Source organism: Pygoscelis adeliae, unplaced genomic scaffold (genome assembly GCF_000699105.1).
Source record: "Pygoscelis adeliae isolate BGI_AS28 unplaced genomic scaffold, ASM69910v1 Scaffold133, whole genome shotgun sequence".
NCBI classification, from domain to species: Eukaryota; Metazoa; Chordata; class Aves; order Sphenisciformes; family Spheniscidae; genus Pygoscelis; species Pygoscelis adeliae.
Window position 1 is genome coordinate 952,311 of NW_008824475.1, and position 17,151 is coordinate 969,461.

The following is a 17,151-nucleotide window of genomic DNA, read 5'->3' on the forward strand; positions in this document are numbered from 1 at the left end:
ATATACAAGCACATAAGACATGCTTTTTTAAATAGGAATAAAAATGGGAATATGCATTGCTAAGATAAAAAAAATGGTACTTCTGTAATATTTACCTTCCCATACCCAAGAAAACATGTCAAGATCTTTTTTTTCCCTTAATTTTTCAAGGGTAGAGAAAAGGAATTTCAAGTTACAAAGTTATCGGTCAGCTGAAAATTCTAACTTCGATTTCATGGAACAAAATAAGGAAAGCATGCTGGAGTCTGATAAATAATTTATGCATTTACAACTCAGTATATCTGCTTTTTTTTGTTTGTTTGTTAAGTCAGTTGCAGGGAGAAAGATTTTGAAAAAAATAAATCAGAAATAGGGAATTGTAATACATTATAAACTGACTCAATTTATATTACAGGTATCACCTTTGATGGAAGCAGAAGAATTAACTAATGATGTTTTAGGAATCAAAAACATTATTCCCAACAAAGATGATATCTGGGCTGCTTTTGAAGTACTTGAAAATGGAGAACTAGGTTAGTGACACTTAAATTCATGCACGTTCATCAAAGTTTGTTGTTCTTACTTTTCAATACTTAACATAATTAAAAGCTTAGTTAAAGAGTTACTAAAAAGGTTATAGAAACAAAACAAAAATTAGCCTTCATGCCATTGTTTTACATTTGGTTACTGAGACATCTACATGATTTCTTTCTACACTTTGCCAGAAATAATGTGATTGTTTTAAAATACTTATAAATTGGGGGCTGAAAAAATATTCTTTATATTACTCTGCTTTGCAGTTCATTAGTCATCAGCTATAGAAAAGTAGGTCTTACCAATATGTCTCAAAGAAGAAACTTATTTTCATTAGAATGTCAGCTGTTGATTTTATAAGGAATAATGTTTTTCAGAAAATGAAATGAGAAACTATATGTAATATCTGGGACAAGGATCTTTTTTATTGTTTAGTCACTTATTTTCTGTGTGTAGATGAAAAAGGAGGCATAAATTTGTGTAATCCTGTGTTTATGGCAAGTGGTATTATGGTGTATTTAGCAGAATCTTGAAACATTTGTTTTAAATATGATTCTGCTGCCAACAGGACCAAATGTCACACGGTCACAATATTCATGAACTGTAAAGAGGTTTTAACATTGGGAGTGCTTTACGCATGCTGGCACTTGCACTTTATTATTAGAGATACTTAACATAAGGTAATAGAGGGTTTTTTTTAATTAAAACATTGTATTTCGATGAATACTCACTAATGTAATCTGATTTTTAAAGAGCACATGGGTGACAGAAATATGCTTTTAGTAAAAAGCAACGTCTATTTGCACTTAATAGTAAGTTGCCGCTCTTACTATTTTCTTGTTACAGAAGTGGACTGTGGACTACTTTATTTCTGTAGTGAAGATACCTATTTTCAAATTAAGGAAAAAAAAAAAACCAACTATAAAAAAATGGAGGAAACTAAGATTACTAAATGCTCCAAGATTGTTTGAATAGTTTTGTTGTACTTGATTTTCAGATGTGCTTACAATAGCCTCTTTAGATTTACTAGTATTCCTGATATACTCAGTCTTGACCTTGGCAGTATCAATAACGAGAATGGAATTGCATTCTCCCTTTTGACTTAAAATAAATGATCCTGGTCCCTCTTTGCATCTTGCACTCTTGTGGTGATGTTGTGTAGAGTTGTAACATAGAGTTCATTTCCAGATTCATAGATGTGGGTGTCAACTGACAAAGAATGCTAGCGTCTATTATCATTAGAAGAGTCCTGATAACTCCTACAAGTACTCTAGAAATCCTATTTCTTTTGACTGAGTAATGGAAAAATTTGAGGAGGGAATTTTATTTTCTTAAACTTGATATATAACACTTACAGGCAAATGAAAACTAAACCAGATATGGCCAAGAGAACATAAAAGTAAATACAAGAGATAGACCCCACAGCAGCTTCTTGAAGTATTTGCGTGCAACAACCAGTATTTTAGTGTGGACTAGAAATGTTATCTAGCTAATGACTGTGGAAGATTGGCAAAATTAAGCTTAGACTGAGACACAACAGGCCCTATACAGGACAATAAACATTGGCAAGGAATTAGAGTGTATCCCATTGAAACAGGAGTTTACAACGCAAAGTAGAAGTGGCATACTGTTTTTTTAAAACCAAAACAAACAAGCAAAAAACAAAGTAAATAAAGTTCTAATTCAGCACTTGGCTCCAATCAGTAGAGTCTGTGCTAATGAAATGTCTGCTTCATGGACCCCTTTCTGGAAGAATCTATGCATCAGAACAGGCGAACTGAATTAATAATGTTGAAAAATAAAAATAATGTGTAGTAAGTGGCGCTTAATCAGGAAGACTCCTGGGGTGCTATGGCTGAATCTAGCAGATTTTCAAAAGGCTGAAACACAGAGAAAATAACAGAGGAAAAATAGTCCTGTGCAGTCTTTGGTCCAAATGTGACACTAAAGAACTAAATATCTACTTGAGTCTTTGCTGCAAGTTGATCTTACTAGCATCATTTAACACCATTGGACATATTTGTAAATGCCTTAGATTACATAAAGTTGAGATTCTGACATGTCATGACAGAAACAAAGTTTGCATATTTTTTTCAAACGTACGTTAACAATCACAGTATCTTTCTGACACAAATGAAGTCTCTGCTTCTGTTCCTGCCATGGCCTGGTACCTGTCCAGTGCGTGGTGGTATTCAGTTTTTTACACTCAATCCTGAAGTTTTATAAGAGTTATTTTACTTTTCAAGATATACTGCCCTGAAAACAAACCCTGAGAAGTCAAGAAAATTAGAATCTTACATTTTCTAAAAAGTAATTTTCTCCTGATAGTTAGCATTGTTTAACATGAAAATGACTGGTTTTGGATATTTACCAGCATATGATGACCTAAGTAAAAGGGTAATTGGACGTATGTATTAACTGCTTGCTGTTCAAAATACTAAAATTGCAATATTAAAAAAATCAACCAAATTATTTGCATATAGAAAAGTTGAAATAATTGATAATTTTATCTAACCTAATGCAGAATGTTCAATACCATATGCTTTTACAAAATAGGGTGTATATTTTTTTAGTAATTTGTGCTTGATGGATAGTTTGTAAACGAGCTGTGTTGCCAGTAAAATAGCTAATGCATTTCAGCATGATGATTTATGTACCGTGTAATCCATGATGACAGATGGTCTTAAATGTAACTATAAATAAAACAGTAGGTGTTTACTCTGGGAGGGCTGGTGTTCTAGGAAGATGTGGTGATTTGCCAGTGTTTCCTGCCTTAGACTTGTAAAGTTCTTCTCCTTGAAATGGATTTTTCTGTCTTGTACAAAGGCAACAAATTGTTTTAACTTTATCACATCAGCGTCCACAGCTTCCCAAAAGTTGAAAAGAAATTTTAAAAGTTTGACCATTTAAACCAAAAGTGCCAGAAGAAATGGTGTTATAAAGTAGTGATTGAGGTGCTGTCTACAGAATGGTATTTTTGTTAGGCTGCTTTGTTGTCATGTCTGAATAATAAAATCTCTGTATAAGTGGTATAACAAGTCTATAGGTAAGGTAGTTTTTTTGCATCCCAAAACAGCAGTAGTCTTTTCTGTCACTTAAGTGTGTTATTTGCGGCTGCTGCTTTCTGGAGCTCTGGTGTTCCTGTGTTCAGGAAAGTGTGTTTCGCTAGAGTGTAGTGCTGGACAGTTCCAAAGCAGCTGTTGACATTTCATATTTGTCTACCCTAGCAGAAATGAAAAATGAGATTATGGTGACATACTTTTCCTCTCAGTACTCAAGAGACACAGGGCTAGACTGCCTGACCCAACATGACAGTGTCACACAGGTGTGACTTTCCAGGAGCTGTACCCAGCTCTTCTCAAGGCCTGACCCGCATAAGTTGGTATGCAAATGGGAACTCAGAACTTTTGGAAGAATCTCTCTTTGGAGATAAAATGACACTTGGATCCACTGCTCTAAGTTATATCTTGCAAAGCCATTGTTAAGGTTTTTGTGCTTTCATGAGTTACAGTAGGTGCCTACTGCTGAGCAGGTGAAAGCTTTGGGGGGGGGCAAGGGGGGGCAGGTATGTGTGTGTGGAGGAAGGATTAATAGAGAGGGGAACTGTACAGTCTCCCTCCATCCACATCAGTGTTGCCTTGTATGATACCTCAGGCTGTGTTGCAGTACGTGTCACACTCAGATTTCTGCTGGATCTGGTAATGCAGATTTAGGGCCTATTTGCAAGGTCTTCCCTACTTTCATTTGGTATATGAACTGGGGTTTGTATAGAGCACTGGCTGGACTTTCTTATCACTGCAGTTTTTCAATCCTGTGAAAGGGTCTCAGAGTTTCTATTTTAGGATGGATGATACCTATCTATCAACAAATGTATGTTTGAGCAACTGAAGTGTTGAAATGCACGCATGCAGTCTAGTCATGCCTTCATCTATAGGTATTTTAATCTTGCTGTACTCTTTGTATGAGGTTAGAATATAAAAGTGCAAGCTTGGAAATTCCTCAACCACAGCAACAGGGAGAAGACCTAGTAAGACCACATAACTTTTCCCTTCTAGTAAAAGGAATGTAATGAGACCAAGAGTCTATCTCAGTCTACTTTGATCATTAATAGACAATATAATCTATGCAAATTTTTTTTTTCACTGTAACTTTTCCAAATTCTTTGGTTTTTGATTGCAGAGTATTGGTAGCTACAATGGTTCATTTTTGTATCAAGCTTAGGCCAATGAGGCCCAGTATAGCTGCAGGTCTCAGTTCTGTTTGATCATGTTTAGGTATGTCCTGTGATAGTTCCTAACTTTTGTATTTAGTTTGAAAGCAGTGTTCTAGTGTCTTTACATAAGAAAATATTCATAACTAAATACAAAAGAATCACTGAACATTTGACTATTGCTTGTTTAATTTGATATTTGCTACCTGTGCAGACCCTGTCAGCAAAAGTGTTGCTGCAGAAAGTCAATGAAGTGCCTAACTGTCTTATTTTGAAAGCAGTGTTTTTCTTCTATAGCTCAAAGTGAATGAGACAGTGTTGCGTATAGGCATGTGTAACTTCTAAGGGCCTCCAATCTTGTTTGGTTTGGGTTTTTTGTTGTTTTTTTAATTTCAACATTGTTGGTTTCTCCCCCCCCCCCCCCCACCCCCCGGCTTTTTTCAAAACGTCCTCTCTCTTATTTTTCAGAACGTCCTCTGCATTATACAGAGAATGTACTAGAACAAGTTCTTCACTGGAGTTCACTACCAGAGCCTGGCACTGCATATCTGATAATAAAGAGATTTCTAACAGCAGACATGATAAAACTCTACAGTGGTACGTATCTTTTCTTAAAATTTAAGATATTTCATGTGGGGACGTGAGGGTGGCAATTCTTTATAGCTATTTCTTTGAGGCAAAGTGTCCCAGAACATCTGAATTACTACTTCTTTATAAAAGTTACTAATTTACTGAGGCTTGTGCTGGCTTCCTTTTAAAACATAGAAAATATGTATGTTCTTGTTTCTACAGACTGTAAGCTCTCCCATTTGAACATAAAAGTATACAGAAACTCTGCATTCATTTCACAGTTTGTGAACTTTTGCTGCAGAGCTTGAGACTGCTGTTTTATCCATAGTACAGTTCTGCACAGTCCATCCACATATATAATACACTATACTTTCTCTCTGTGGACTATATAAAAATATATCTTGTATATATAATGATTACATTAAATATAAAACATATAATTCATATATAATTATATAAGTATGTTACATAATATAGTTTCTGTTACATAATCTGATGCCTCCAAACTACAAAGCTAATTTGAATGACATACTCAAGCAACTGAATGACTTAGAGAGTATGTGGCCTTTAAAAAGGATGAGGATTTTAGATCTGACACTTGACAGGAACTATAGCTCAAATATATAGTGGAAAAATATGATTTACAAGCTGCCCCAGTCCTATTTTATTTTTTTACATAATACCTGGATTTAAATCTCCTGTATAATAATATGTAGTACTCACTTTGAGGGAAGATGGAGTTTAGAAGTTAAACATGTCAAAAAATCACTATCCTGTTTTCAAGCAGTTGAAAGCCTGTATTCTGTCACTGTAAAACACGTGATGGTGACACATAATGTCTGGTTTAATGCCCATCTGATTTTATCTAATTAATTATTGAAATATGTAATCTTTTCTTTTCCTGAAGATCTCTTCCCCATACACAGAGGTATTAATCTCTCCATCTGTATATCTGTTCTGTCTTGATTTCAAGAAGTAAAAGTTATGCTGTTATGCTTATTCTTCTGAAAGTAATAGCCTTCTCTCATCATCCTTTATTCCTGTAAAAGCATATTCCACAAATATTGAACCAACCTTAACAAGTGTGCTATTCATGACTTTTATGTTTGAGTTTCACTATCTCTAAATGCGTCATAGCAGATAGTGAATAGAGAGAAATGGCCTACTTCATTAAAAGCTTGATATATGAACTCCAATCACCTCACTCAGTATGTATTGAGGTATAATCAGAAAAGGGAATGGGTCATAAGGATTGTGTGAACCACTGCCCTGAGAAACACATAAGGATTAGGCTAGTGTCTGAAGTTCAATTTACGAAATGTAGTACTACTTAAAGGGGAGATCTGCCATTTGCCCTCCTTCTTCTCTCCTAATTTCTACACCTGTTTGTTCTCCCAACTCATCACAGTAATCGCATCAATTCTCTTCAGTTTGACCTTAGTCTAGACACACTGGCTTTTGACTGAATGTTTACATTTACTGGCTTTTTTTTTGGTGTTAAAATCATTAAAACCTTATTTAATAAGCTATATTGGTTTTCTTAGTGGTTTGAAGGGAAAAATCTCTGCCATATTGCAGACTTATTGTGTTGATTTCTGCAAACTCTACATGGCAAAGTAATCTCATGCATTACAAAATCTTTTCTTGAAAGTGGAATTGCCGTTTTAAGGAACTTTTACATGGTGAACATATTTTAATTTCTGAAACGTTACTTTTTCTAACTGGATCTTGTTAAAATAATAAACACAGTTCTGTAGTCATTTCATCTTGTTAGAGTTTTTGAGTCCACTTTTAGCTTGTAAATTTACTCTGAAACATTAGCAGTACTGAAGAACAAGTTCACTAGCTTCAGCAAATATATTGAGTGTAGGCAAAGATGCACAGAAAGTCTGCACCATTCATCCACATTTTGTAGTTGCAGGAATCTATGTGTTTATTGTTTCTATTTCTAGTCTTGCATCTGTACACACTGTTGAAACAAGTAAGCAGCTATTTCAGGACAAAAAGATATGGGTTTTTAGATAAACATTGTACTTCCATCATTAGATAGTGTCAGAGTGAGAAAAGATACAGGATGAGGTCACTGGGGAAGGGATGTTCCCAGTGTCTAGAGGAGGAGGCAGTTGTGGTTATGCTGGGGCTCTCCATCTCAAAGAGCACAAGAAATAACTGCTGGCTTGAAGAAAGAAGGGGAGACCTTAATCTTTTCAGTCATTTACGCTCTTTATGTGGATAATTCCTCCTCTAGTAGTAGACCGAGGCCAGATGTCCAACCGCTACTATCTGAAGTATGTTTTTTAACAGTGGATTCAGCCCATACAAATGGACAACTGGGTAGATGGATGTCCTCCTCCTTTGCAGTAAAATAAACAGGACTGTGGTCATATTATGTTTATAACTGAATTCCATTAATTTCCTTTGGTTCTCTGATTTATGTTAGAATCTTACAGACTAAATTAAGATATTCCTGACCTTTTTTCTGTTAGTGTTACCTCAGAGCTTTGTGTCACCAGCACTTTTCTCCTTTTTCTTCCAGAGACTTAAATGATGTTTGAAATAATGTTGGTTCAATAGTGAGCTTAAAGGAACAACTCTATTAGCCTCATTTCATCTTGGCAACTTATCATCGTCTTCCCTGTCAGTGCAACTTTTCCCATGTTCCTTATGCATAACATATTCTCCTTTTTCATAATTATTATACTCATTCTCATTTTCTCCATTTTAAACTAATTTCTCATGTTGTGCAATATCAAACAGTGTATTGAGGTCTAGATGTATATACCCTCTTGTCTAGAAATCAACTTTCCTTTCCAAGGAAAAAAGATGTTAGTTTATTTGTATTGATATGTTTCAGTAGATTCATGGTGAGTTTTCCACTTTCCTCCAGATCTTTAGTTATTCTCTCTTGACAGTTTATTCCAAAGCTTTTCATGCTTCTTGCAGGAGCACTCTTTTCAAGTGCTGTTCGGAAGGGCAAGGTGTGCATTACATTTTGGTATAAGAGATACTCAGTACAGCTGCGTTCTATTTCAAGACCCTTTTTCTTCTCCTTACCTGAAGATTTCCCACATTAAAGTTTTATTTGTTAGAAAAATATGAGAGAATAGATTCACTATAAAGTGTGTGTATATAGGTCCTTGAAATTTTACCAGTAAAGAGTTATTTTTTGAGTGGGAGGTATTAATTTCTGAGAAAAGGGGCTATTATTCAGAGATACTCTTTGAAACGCAAACTTCTAAACCATAGGTGGATCAATCCTGAATGGATTGAGTGCATCTAGTTCCTAGTAGTTGCAAAGTTCTAGAAAGTTCTGCATGTTTTGTAAAGTTTGTATCTGAAAAATCATTCTGATTAGGACACATCCAGATTATTTTAGATTTACTTTATGAAATACTGGATTCTAAAGAATATAGAATATCATCATTTTAGAGGATTATTATTTTTCTTCCTTCAGGCTTTTCTAAGATCTTTGTAAGTATCAAGTGTTTGATAGATTTGCTATGGTGGGAATGCTGTGAAGTTTAGAATGAATTTTTGTCATTTCGAGAGCTATGTGCAGAAATTTAGAATCTTCCAATTTGGTACAGACATGGAAGTATCCTGCTACTCTCACTTGGTATGGTTAAAAAAAGAAAATTGTGATTGTGTGGATAAGGATTCATCTTCTATTCTGAACATGAAATAAGTATTCTTATTGGCAAAGAGGGAGTATGTTAGCACTTTTTTTAACTGTGCGTATATATTTGCACTTATAACTGAGGCAATCCAAGTAACTTCTGATTTTAATTGTTGAAATGTATTGATTCTGGCTTTAGATTCTATCTTAAACTATAATGAAAATACTAGGAAACTTTCTTTTGAGATTTTTCTTTCATGGCAAACATGCTGATTAGAATGTAGTTGGTTTTATTTGATAACGTCAAAGAAGTTTATTATTTTTTTAATTTCCATTATGTTTTTAAATGTTTTTCAGAACTTCAGTTTGTAATAAGATATAAAGCAAGAAGGAATTAGATTCACAATTTGTAATTATCTTCTTTTTGCAAATAATTAGGGTTAATAGGAGGAATAATTTAATTCCGACTCTTTAAACAGCTGTTTTTCAGCCAGTATGAAAGATGGGATTGAGATACAACTTTTCAAGTTAGTCCCAAAGTCTCTCTACACCGTACAAATGACAGTAGAATCTGAGTTTTGAAATATAACCTAACTGTTTTTTTTGTATGCACTTTAAAGTGTGTTTGCATAATTGGATGTTTGAGACTGGATATCACTCGTACTTTTTGTGCATGCACAGCCATACATCTAATGCATTAATACATTTTTCACTGTTAAAATGTTGGGGCTCTTCCTAAATAGTCATGTGTGGAATGACTTTCTACAGGTTCTTTAAAAGAAGGACAAAAACCATAAACACTGAAATACAGATAGTTGCAAACAGTATCATGCAATATATTTGTATTAGATCCTACATTTTATGGTCATTAGTGATGTTTCATGCAAATTCTTAATCCTCCCTTGTCACCTCTCATACTTGCTTTGTGCATGTCATGCAGTAGTAGCTGAAGATATTGGCTGCTCGCTTAGCAGAATGTATAAAGATGGAAAAAAAACCCCGTAATTTTGATTAGTACATGTTACAGCAAGTGTTGCTTCCAAAGCATGACTATTTGTGTAGTTAGCTGTGGCTATGTAATACTGCTCTGCACAAATAAAAAAAATTATGCAAACAATGAAAGTTGGTCTTTTCTGTATTACTGTCTTTCCTGATCAAATGAAAATGTATTTTATGTTACTTTTTATTGTAGATTTATTTAAAACATTTTATTCTTATTTTTTGAGATTATATTGTGTGCTACTTCTAAATAATAGAGTTTTGATATCAGATGCTCAAATCCTAAGTGGACTTTTAATGAAAAAAGCCAATATAGTAGTTGGGTAAGGATGCTATTCTCCATACACCACATACTCCTTTTACACCACAGTTTTATTTACTATCTTGAAATGAATGTATTATAAAAACTAGTGGTATCATTCTGGGACTCCTAAACAAGTTTATTCAGTATTTGCTAAATAGGTGAATGACTTACGGGAAGTATCTACATTTAGCAAATGAAAATAGGAGGTGAAAGCCAAAATACGGCATAAGTAGTAGGCTTGTAGTGTTTTGGGTTAAAGGAATTATTAGTCCTGCTAGTATGGCTCCCTCCTCAAGGTGAAATGGTGTTGACTGGAATGGAGGAGAAGAGTTCATCTTCTGCCTAGCTGCTCTCTCTTCACACTGGCAGTCTGCTTCCAGCACTGGTTACCTCAAGGAGAAGAGAATACTTCAGAATTCTACTGAATTCTGTGTTCTTTCATAAAGACTTCATAAGATGCAAGTAGAATTTTTTTTTCTTTTATTGTTCCTTACTTTGTTACAGTGCTGTTTTGGTTTGATTTTATATGCGTGAGTCATATCAGCATGGTAATTACTGTAATTAGTGGTCAGAAGTTTTTGCTATTTCAAAGTGGACTTGCTGGGAAAAGCTGATAAACTAGTTTTAAAAAAAAAATACATATATTGGGCAGAATAGGAAAACCAAAAACATCTAGAAGTGGTGGTGCAGTAGTTTATATGTACTAGTAATACTTTTTTGTATTATTTTATTTAGAATTTTAAATTGCTGAACTTGTACTGAAAAAATCAAGTCTCTAACATTGAAAACCTTCAATGGTTCTAATTTTTTTTTTGTTTTTTAAATAAAAGCTTTTTCAATACGAAGTTAAATGCTTTATAAAGCTGACTGCAAAGTTGTGGTTTGGGTTTGGAGTTTGGGTTTTTTTGTGCAGGGATTGTTGGTTTTTTTTATTACTATTATTTTTACCAAATATATGTGTGTTTCTGTGTGTATTTTGACTCAAACAGAAAAATGTAGACAGACTCATAACAAAATCAGATCTTTATTGAAAATGTTTGCCTCTCCGAAGCACAGAGATTAAAAGTATCCATGTCATACTTTTGGACTTAACTGCACATTCTATTCTGAAAAGATTCTTTTAATTAAAGTGTCTTGGTGGATTCTTCCCATGTTATCTTGGAAGTGAAACACAGAAGACTTTTTTTCCCCCAGTAATTAAAATCATAATGGTATCAATATTTAAGAATACCTTTCTTATTAATATATTAATATATAATTAAGTACTTAAATGTTTTATTATATATATGATATGTAATTTTATTATTTTTATATCTATAACATAACAAATCAGTGGAATTGTAATTTTAGTCTTTTGATAAACAGTAATACTAGGGGCACTTAAAAATTAGCAGCTTCTAGTGTTGTAAAATCTTCTAACAAAATGCTTTTTTATTTTCTTGATAGAGAAAAATGAAAAAGGTAGCATGAAAGCAGGCAATCTGAAGTACAAAGAAGAACCATCAAAGCTACTGTCTGGAAACAAATTTCAAGAGCGTTATTTTGTGTTACGGGAAGGAAACTTGCTTCTTTATAAGGATATGAAGGTACAACAGACAAACTCTTCACCAAACTCTTAAGCACTCACTTAAGCTTTCTTTTCATGTGAAACAGAGAAAAAAGGCAAACATATCAACATTTCTGATAGTAAATGGCAACTGCTAGAGTCTGGGGTTGAAGTACAAGATTTTTATCTTACTATTTCAGATGCTTTAGTAAAAGGAGTTTGTGTCAGTTGCTTATTTAGCTATTGTAATTATGCATTACTATAAGCTTTAAAAAATAAAACCAATGTTTAGGAATGCCTACAGCTTGTGCTGTGACTAAGTTTTTTGAAAACCTACTGTAGTGAGAAGTAGTAGAAGTAATATGAAACTTAAGTGAGCTGCATGCTGTGTTTTCTTGTATCTCACACAAAGGCTTTAGAAATTACAAGCAACAGGGTTCTTATACCTACAAGTGTTGTGATAGAAGAGATTATAGTAAACAATAACTCTCAGTGCCCTAGTAAAATCTTCCCCTGCTTCCAACAACAGTTTTCAGATGTATTCTCAGTCCTCCAAAAACTAGTATTCATAATTAGATATACCTCAGAATTCCACAGAAGCAAATTTAGGCATACTTAACAGCATGGTGGGTTCAGTTTTAAATATTTCAGGGGGGGGGTGTTAAAAAGTGGTTTGGGGTGTAAGCAGCTGGTATTAAAATATAAAACTAAATAATATGCATCATGAACTATGTTTTCATTTTAGTTTTGTTAATTTTTGTTTAAAAAAAAAAAAAGCTTCTTGAAACTTAAAGTGCTTTTATTTTTGCTGACTGCTGGTTTTGCCCATCCAGCAAACATAGATGTATACTTGCTGACCTTCATAAAGTACTTTTTTTAAAGACAGATCCATTGCTCAAGTAAGCTAACGCAAAAGAAATACTGTGTCTTCTTGTGATACTGTGGATTTAATCTTAATTAGAATGATCTCAGAATGTCAAAAATAGGATCTCATAATTTAGTGCTAAAACTCAAATTAGCACACATGTGAGAATAAATTAATATGCCCATAAAACCTTAATTAGTATCTTGGAAAGAGTTTATGATAGGAGGATTGTTGTACTACTTTATAATCTGCTTTTTTAAGCCATTCTGATTTGTGAAACATTAAATTCCCCAGCTCAGGTGGAGTTTTAAACAGTGTTGCTTTTAAATGGCTTTACATTTATTTTTTAAAAAAGCAAATGGAAATACCATTCTGACAAAATAGTGTGTATCAGTTAATTTTTTTTTTTTTGAGACATGTTCAACTACCGCTAATAATCTTGGTTTAATTGTAGTCATATTTAGAAATGAATAGTAGGAAAGCTTCATATTGCAGATGGAAAATTGTATTTAATAAGACTGCATGTACTAGTTAATTTATAAATTCTCATTAACAGCAAATTAAGTTTCTATATGCAGGTGGAGATACACTCTGTTAAGTGTTTCTCTTGTTCAAGAGCAATTATCAAAAAAGTGAAAAGTTTCCATGATACTGTATGTTAAATTACAATATTGTGCTAATTGACTGAAATAGCATGCCACTTTAATGTATTGTTGTTAAGGGATAAGCTCACACACAAATGGCTTCCTTAAGGTACATTTTTGTGAGAAGTATATTGTTTAACTAAATAGAATGTTTTATGGGGGTGTTTTTTTATCCTGGCAGTATCCTTGCTTTGAGCGGGAAGTTACACAAGAATACCAATCATAAAACTGTTGTGTGGGGTTTTTGTTTCGTTTTCTTAAATGTTTATGCCATCTCAGATTCTGTCTCTTTTTCCCCACGCTGGAGTGTTAGAGATGGAAAGCTGAGAAATTGAGAATCCAGGACAGTAAACACTATGGAGTAGCTTTATGTACTGGGATTATAGGATTTGTTAAGTAATTTTTTTTTTCTAAATAGAAAGCTAAAACACTTGACCTGAAAGTACTAAAGGGATGTTAGTGTATTGTGTCAGATGTTAGTTGTGTTCTGTAGTAGTATAGCGTACTTGAGAATTTTATTGTTTCCTTTCAGCATTTTATCCTCCAGGCACGTTCAGTTCTCATACCTAGTGTGGGTATATGTCTGTTGTAGGTTTTCTGAAGGTAGTTTGTTCAAGAAGGAACAAGGAAGGAAGGAACCTCAGGAGATCTCTAGTCCAACTTCCTGTTCACAGCAGGGCTAGCAAGGTCAGAACAAGTTGCTCAGGGATTGATGCAGTTAAGTCTTGAAAACCCCTGAGGATGGAGATTGCACAACCTCTCTGGGCAGCCTGTTGCAGTACCTGACTGTCCTCATGGGAAGAAGTTTCTCCTTTTATTTAGTCATCTTCTGATGATGCGAAGAGCCTCACTTGGTCTTCTTGATAACTTCCCTGTAGGTGCTGGGGGGCTGCTGTTAGGTCAGCCTCTCCTCACTGGGCAAGTGCTCCAGCCCCCAGCCAGGTTGGTGGGCCTCTGCTGAACTCACTCCAGATTACTGATTCTCTTTTTTCTACTGGGGGGCCCAAAACTGGATGCAGGACTGCAGATGCAGTCTCACAAGTGCTGAGGAGAGGGGGGAAATCACTCTCCTCAACCTACCAGCTGTGCTTCTGCTAACACAGCTCAGGAGACCTTCTTTGCTGCCAGGACACACTGCTGGCTTATGCCCAGCTTGCCATCTACCAGCACTCTCAGGTCCTTCTCAGCAGAGCTGCTCCTCAGTCTGTGTCATTGCAGGGGTTTTTTGCTTCCCGGTGCAGGACTTTATCGTTGAATTTCATAAGATTCCTGTCGGCCCATTTCTTTGTCCTGTATAGAAAGGAAGTCAGGATATTGACTGGTCCTCTGGGTCATTGTGCAAACTTGATGATTGACTCCATCAGGTCATTGATGAAGATGTTAAAAAGGACAGGTCCCAGGATAGACCCCTGCAGTACTCCCCTTGTCATAGGTCTACAGTTAGAGTATGTCTGATTAACTGTCACCCTCTGAGCCTGATCGTGCAACTAGCTTTTTACTGATACAGATGTCCACCCATCCAGACCGTAACATCCCAACTTGGGCAGAAGAATGATGTGGGAGGCAGTGTGAGAATCCTCGATAAAGCTGAGGTAAATGAAATCAACTACTCCCCCTCATCCACAAATCCAGTCATTTTACTGTAGAAATCAATCATGTTGGTCATACTGCATGTTCCCAGTAGCACCGTCTCTTCCACATGCTCAGAAAAATGCTCCAAGAAAACTCACTGTAGGATTTCCCCAGGGACTGAAATGAGGCTCACAGGCAACTAGTTCTTCAAGTCATCTTTTCAGCCTTTATTGAGGATAGATGCAATGTTTTCCTTTTTCCAGTTACCAGCAGTTGCCCCTGATCTCTGACACTTCCAAGATGACATAGAGCAGCCTTTCAAGGATGTCAGCCAGGACACTCAGAACCCTTGGATGCAGCCTGTCTGATGCAATGGACTTGCATGACTTAAATTCTCTCAAGTCTTTCCTGACTTGATCCAGTGCTCCTCTGGTGCAGCTGTTATTCTCCTCCTTGAACCCTGTCTGTAAGTGTAGAGGCCTAGGAGACCTTGCTGGTGTGAAGACTGATGCAAAGAAGCTATTGAGTTACCTTAGCCTTACCTGTGTCTGCTGTTGCTAATTCACCCTCCCTGTTCAGCACTGGATCTACATTTTCCTTGTTCAGCCTTTTACTGCTAAGGTACCGATGTAGAAGCTCTTCATGTTGCCCTTAATGTCCATAGCAGGTCTCAATTCCAAATGAATGTTGGCTTTCCTAACACCATAGCTTCATGACCTGGACAGTGTTTCTAAATTTCTTCCTTCATAGTCTCTCCCTGCTCCCATCTCCTGTATATGGCCTTTGTCTGCATTGGAGCTCCACCATGAGCTACCTATTTACCTGGGCTTGTCTTCTGATAAATCTACTTGTTTTCCTGAGTATTGGGATAAACCGTTATTGTTCTCGGAGAATGCTGTCCTTAAAGACATGCCAGCTTTCCTGAGCTCCTTTACCCTTCAGAGTTGCCTCCTCCCATGGACACACACCTATCAGTTCCTTGAATAAGCCAAACTTTGCTCTTCTAATCTCCGTGGTTTGTCTTCTGCTAACTTGTCATCTTTTATACCTTCAGGATATTGAGCTCTGCTATTTTATGGTAATTATGGCCAATACTACCATTGATTATCACATCCCTGACCAGTTCTTCCTTGTCTGTGAATAGCAGATCCAGCTGTGCATCACCCCTTGTTGGCCCATCCAGTACTGGTGTCAAGAAGATCTCCCTGACACCCTCCAGAAATCAGCTGGATTGCTTGTGTTGCCCTTCCAGAAGATACCAGGGAGAGCAAAGCCCTGCCTTCCCCATCCCCTGCCCTGTAAGAGTCAGGAGCTGTTATCCAGAGAATTCCTTGGGTTTTTTAAAGACTTCATCTGCTTTTTTTCATCCTGATTGGGTGATCTGAAGCAAATACTCACCGTGATATTGTCCATCTCATAGAAGAGCCCCTTTAACAGAGGGCAACCCCACTCCTCATCTTCCCTGACTGTCTCTCTTGAAGACCTTGTGTCTATATATTACAGCATTCCAGTTTTGTGAATTGTACCACCACATCTTCATTATTCCAGTTGTGTTACAGTTTTGTGACTTCACGTGGACCTCAAGTTCTTAATTAGTCTGCTTCCAGTAATAGTGATTGGCACACTTTGTTAATGGGAAAGAGAGAAAAAAACGTAATGATCTGTTAGAAAAGAGGGGTGCAGCCAATGAAAGAAGCCTAACTGTGAAGACAGTCATGTGGAATTTTCTCTTTTGCACATTCTTGATACAGTAATTAGAATCAGAGTACGATGGGATAAAGCCCTGGAGGGAAGAGGGCCCCAAGAAAGCTCGGTAATATTCAAGGATCACCTCCTCCAAACTCAGGAGTGATGCATCCCAACGAAGAGGAAGTCAGGCAAAAACACCAGGAGGCCTGCATGGATGAACAAGGAGCTCCTGGACAAACTCAAACACAGAAAGGAAGCCTACAGAGGGTGGAAGCAAGGACAGGTAGCCTGGGAGGAATACAGAGCAATTGTCCAAGCAGCCAGGGATCAGGTTAGGAAAGCTAAAACCCTGATAGAATTACATCTGGCCGGGGATGTCAAGGGCAACAAGAAAAGCTTCTATAGGTACGTCGGGGATAAAAGGAAGACGAGGGAAAATGTGGGCCCTCTCCGGAATGGAACAGGAGACGTAGTTACCTGGGATATGGAGAAGGCTGAGGTACTCAATGACTCTTTTTGCCTCAGTCTTCACTGGCAAGTGCCCGAGCCTCACCACCCAAGCTGCAGAAGGCAAAGGCAGGGACTGGGAGAATGAAGAGCCACCCACTGTGGGAGAACATCAG

At 36.3% G+C, this 17,151-nt stretch overlaps 1 protein-coding gene across 1 annotated transcript in view; it reads left to right on the forward strand.

The window, feature by feature from the left end:
- The window catches only part of ARAP2 (ArfGAP with RhoGAP domain, ankyrin repeat and PH domain 2), a 123,694-nt gene that overhangs the window by 91,880 nt on the left and 14,663 nt on the right, over positions 1–17,151 (forward strand). The window contains exons 25-27 of the mRNA XM_009321394.1: positions 395–512; positions 5,192–5,320; positions 11,659–11,798. Of these exons, the coding sequence (XP_009319669.1) occupies positions 395–512; positions 5,192–5,320; positions 11,659–11,798 (387 nt within the window). The remainder of the gene's footprint in view (positions 1–394; positions 513–5,191; positions 5,321–11,658; positions 11,799–17,151) is intronic.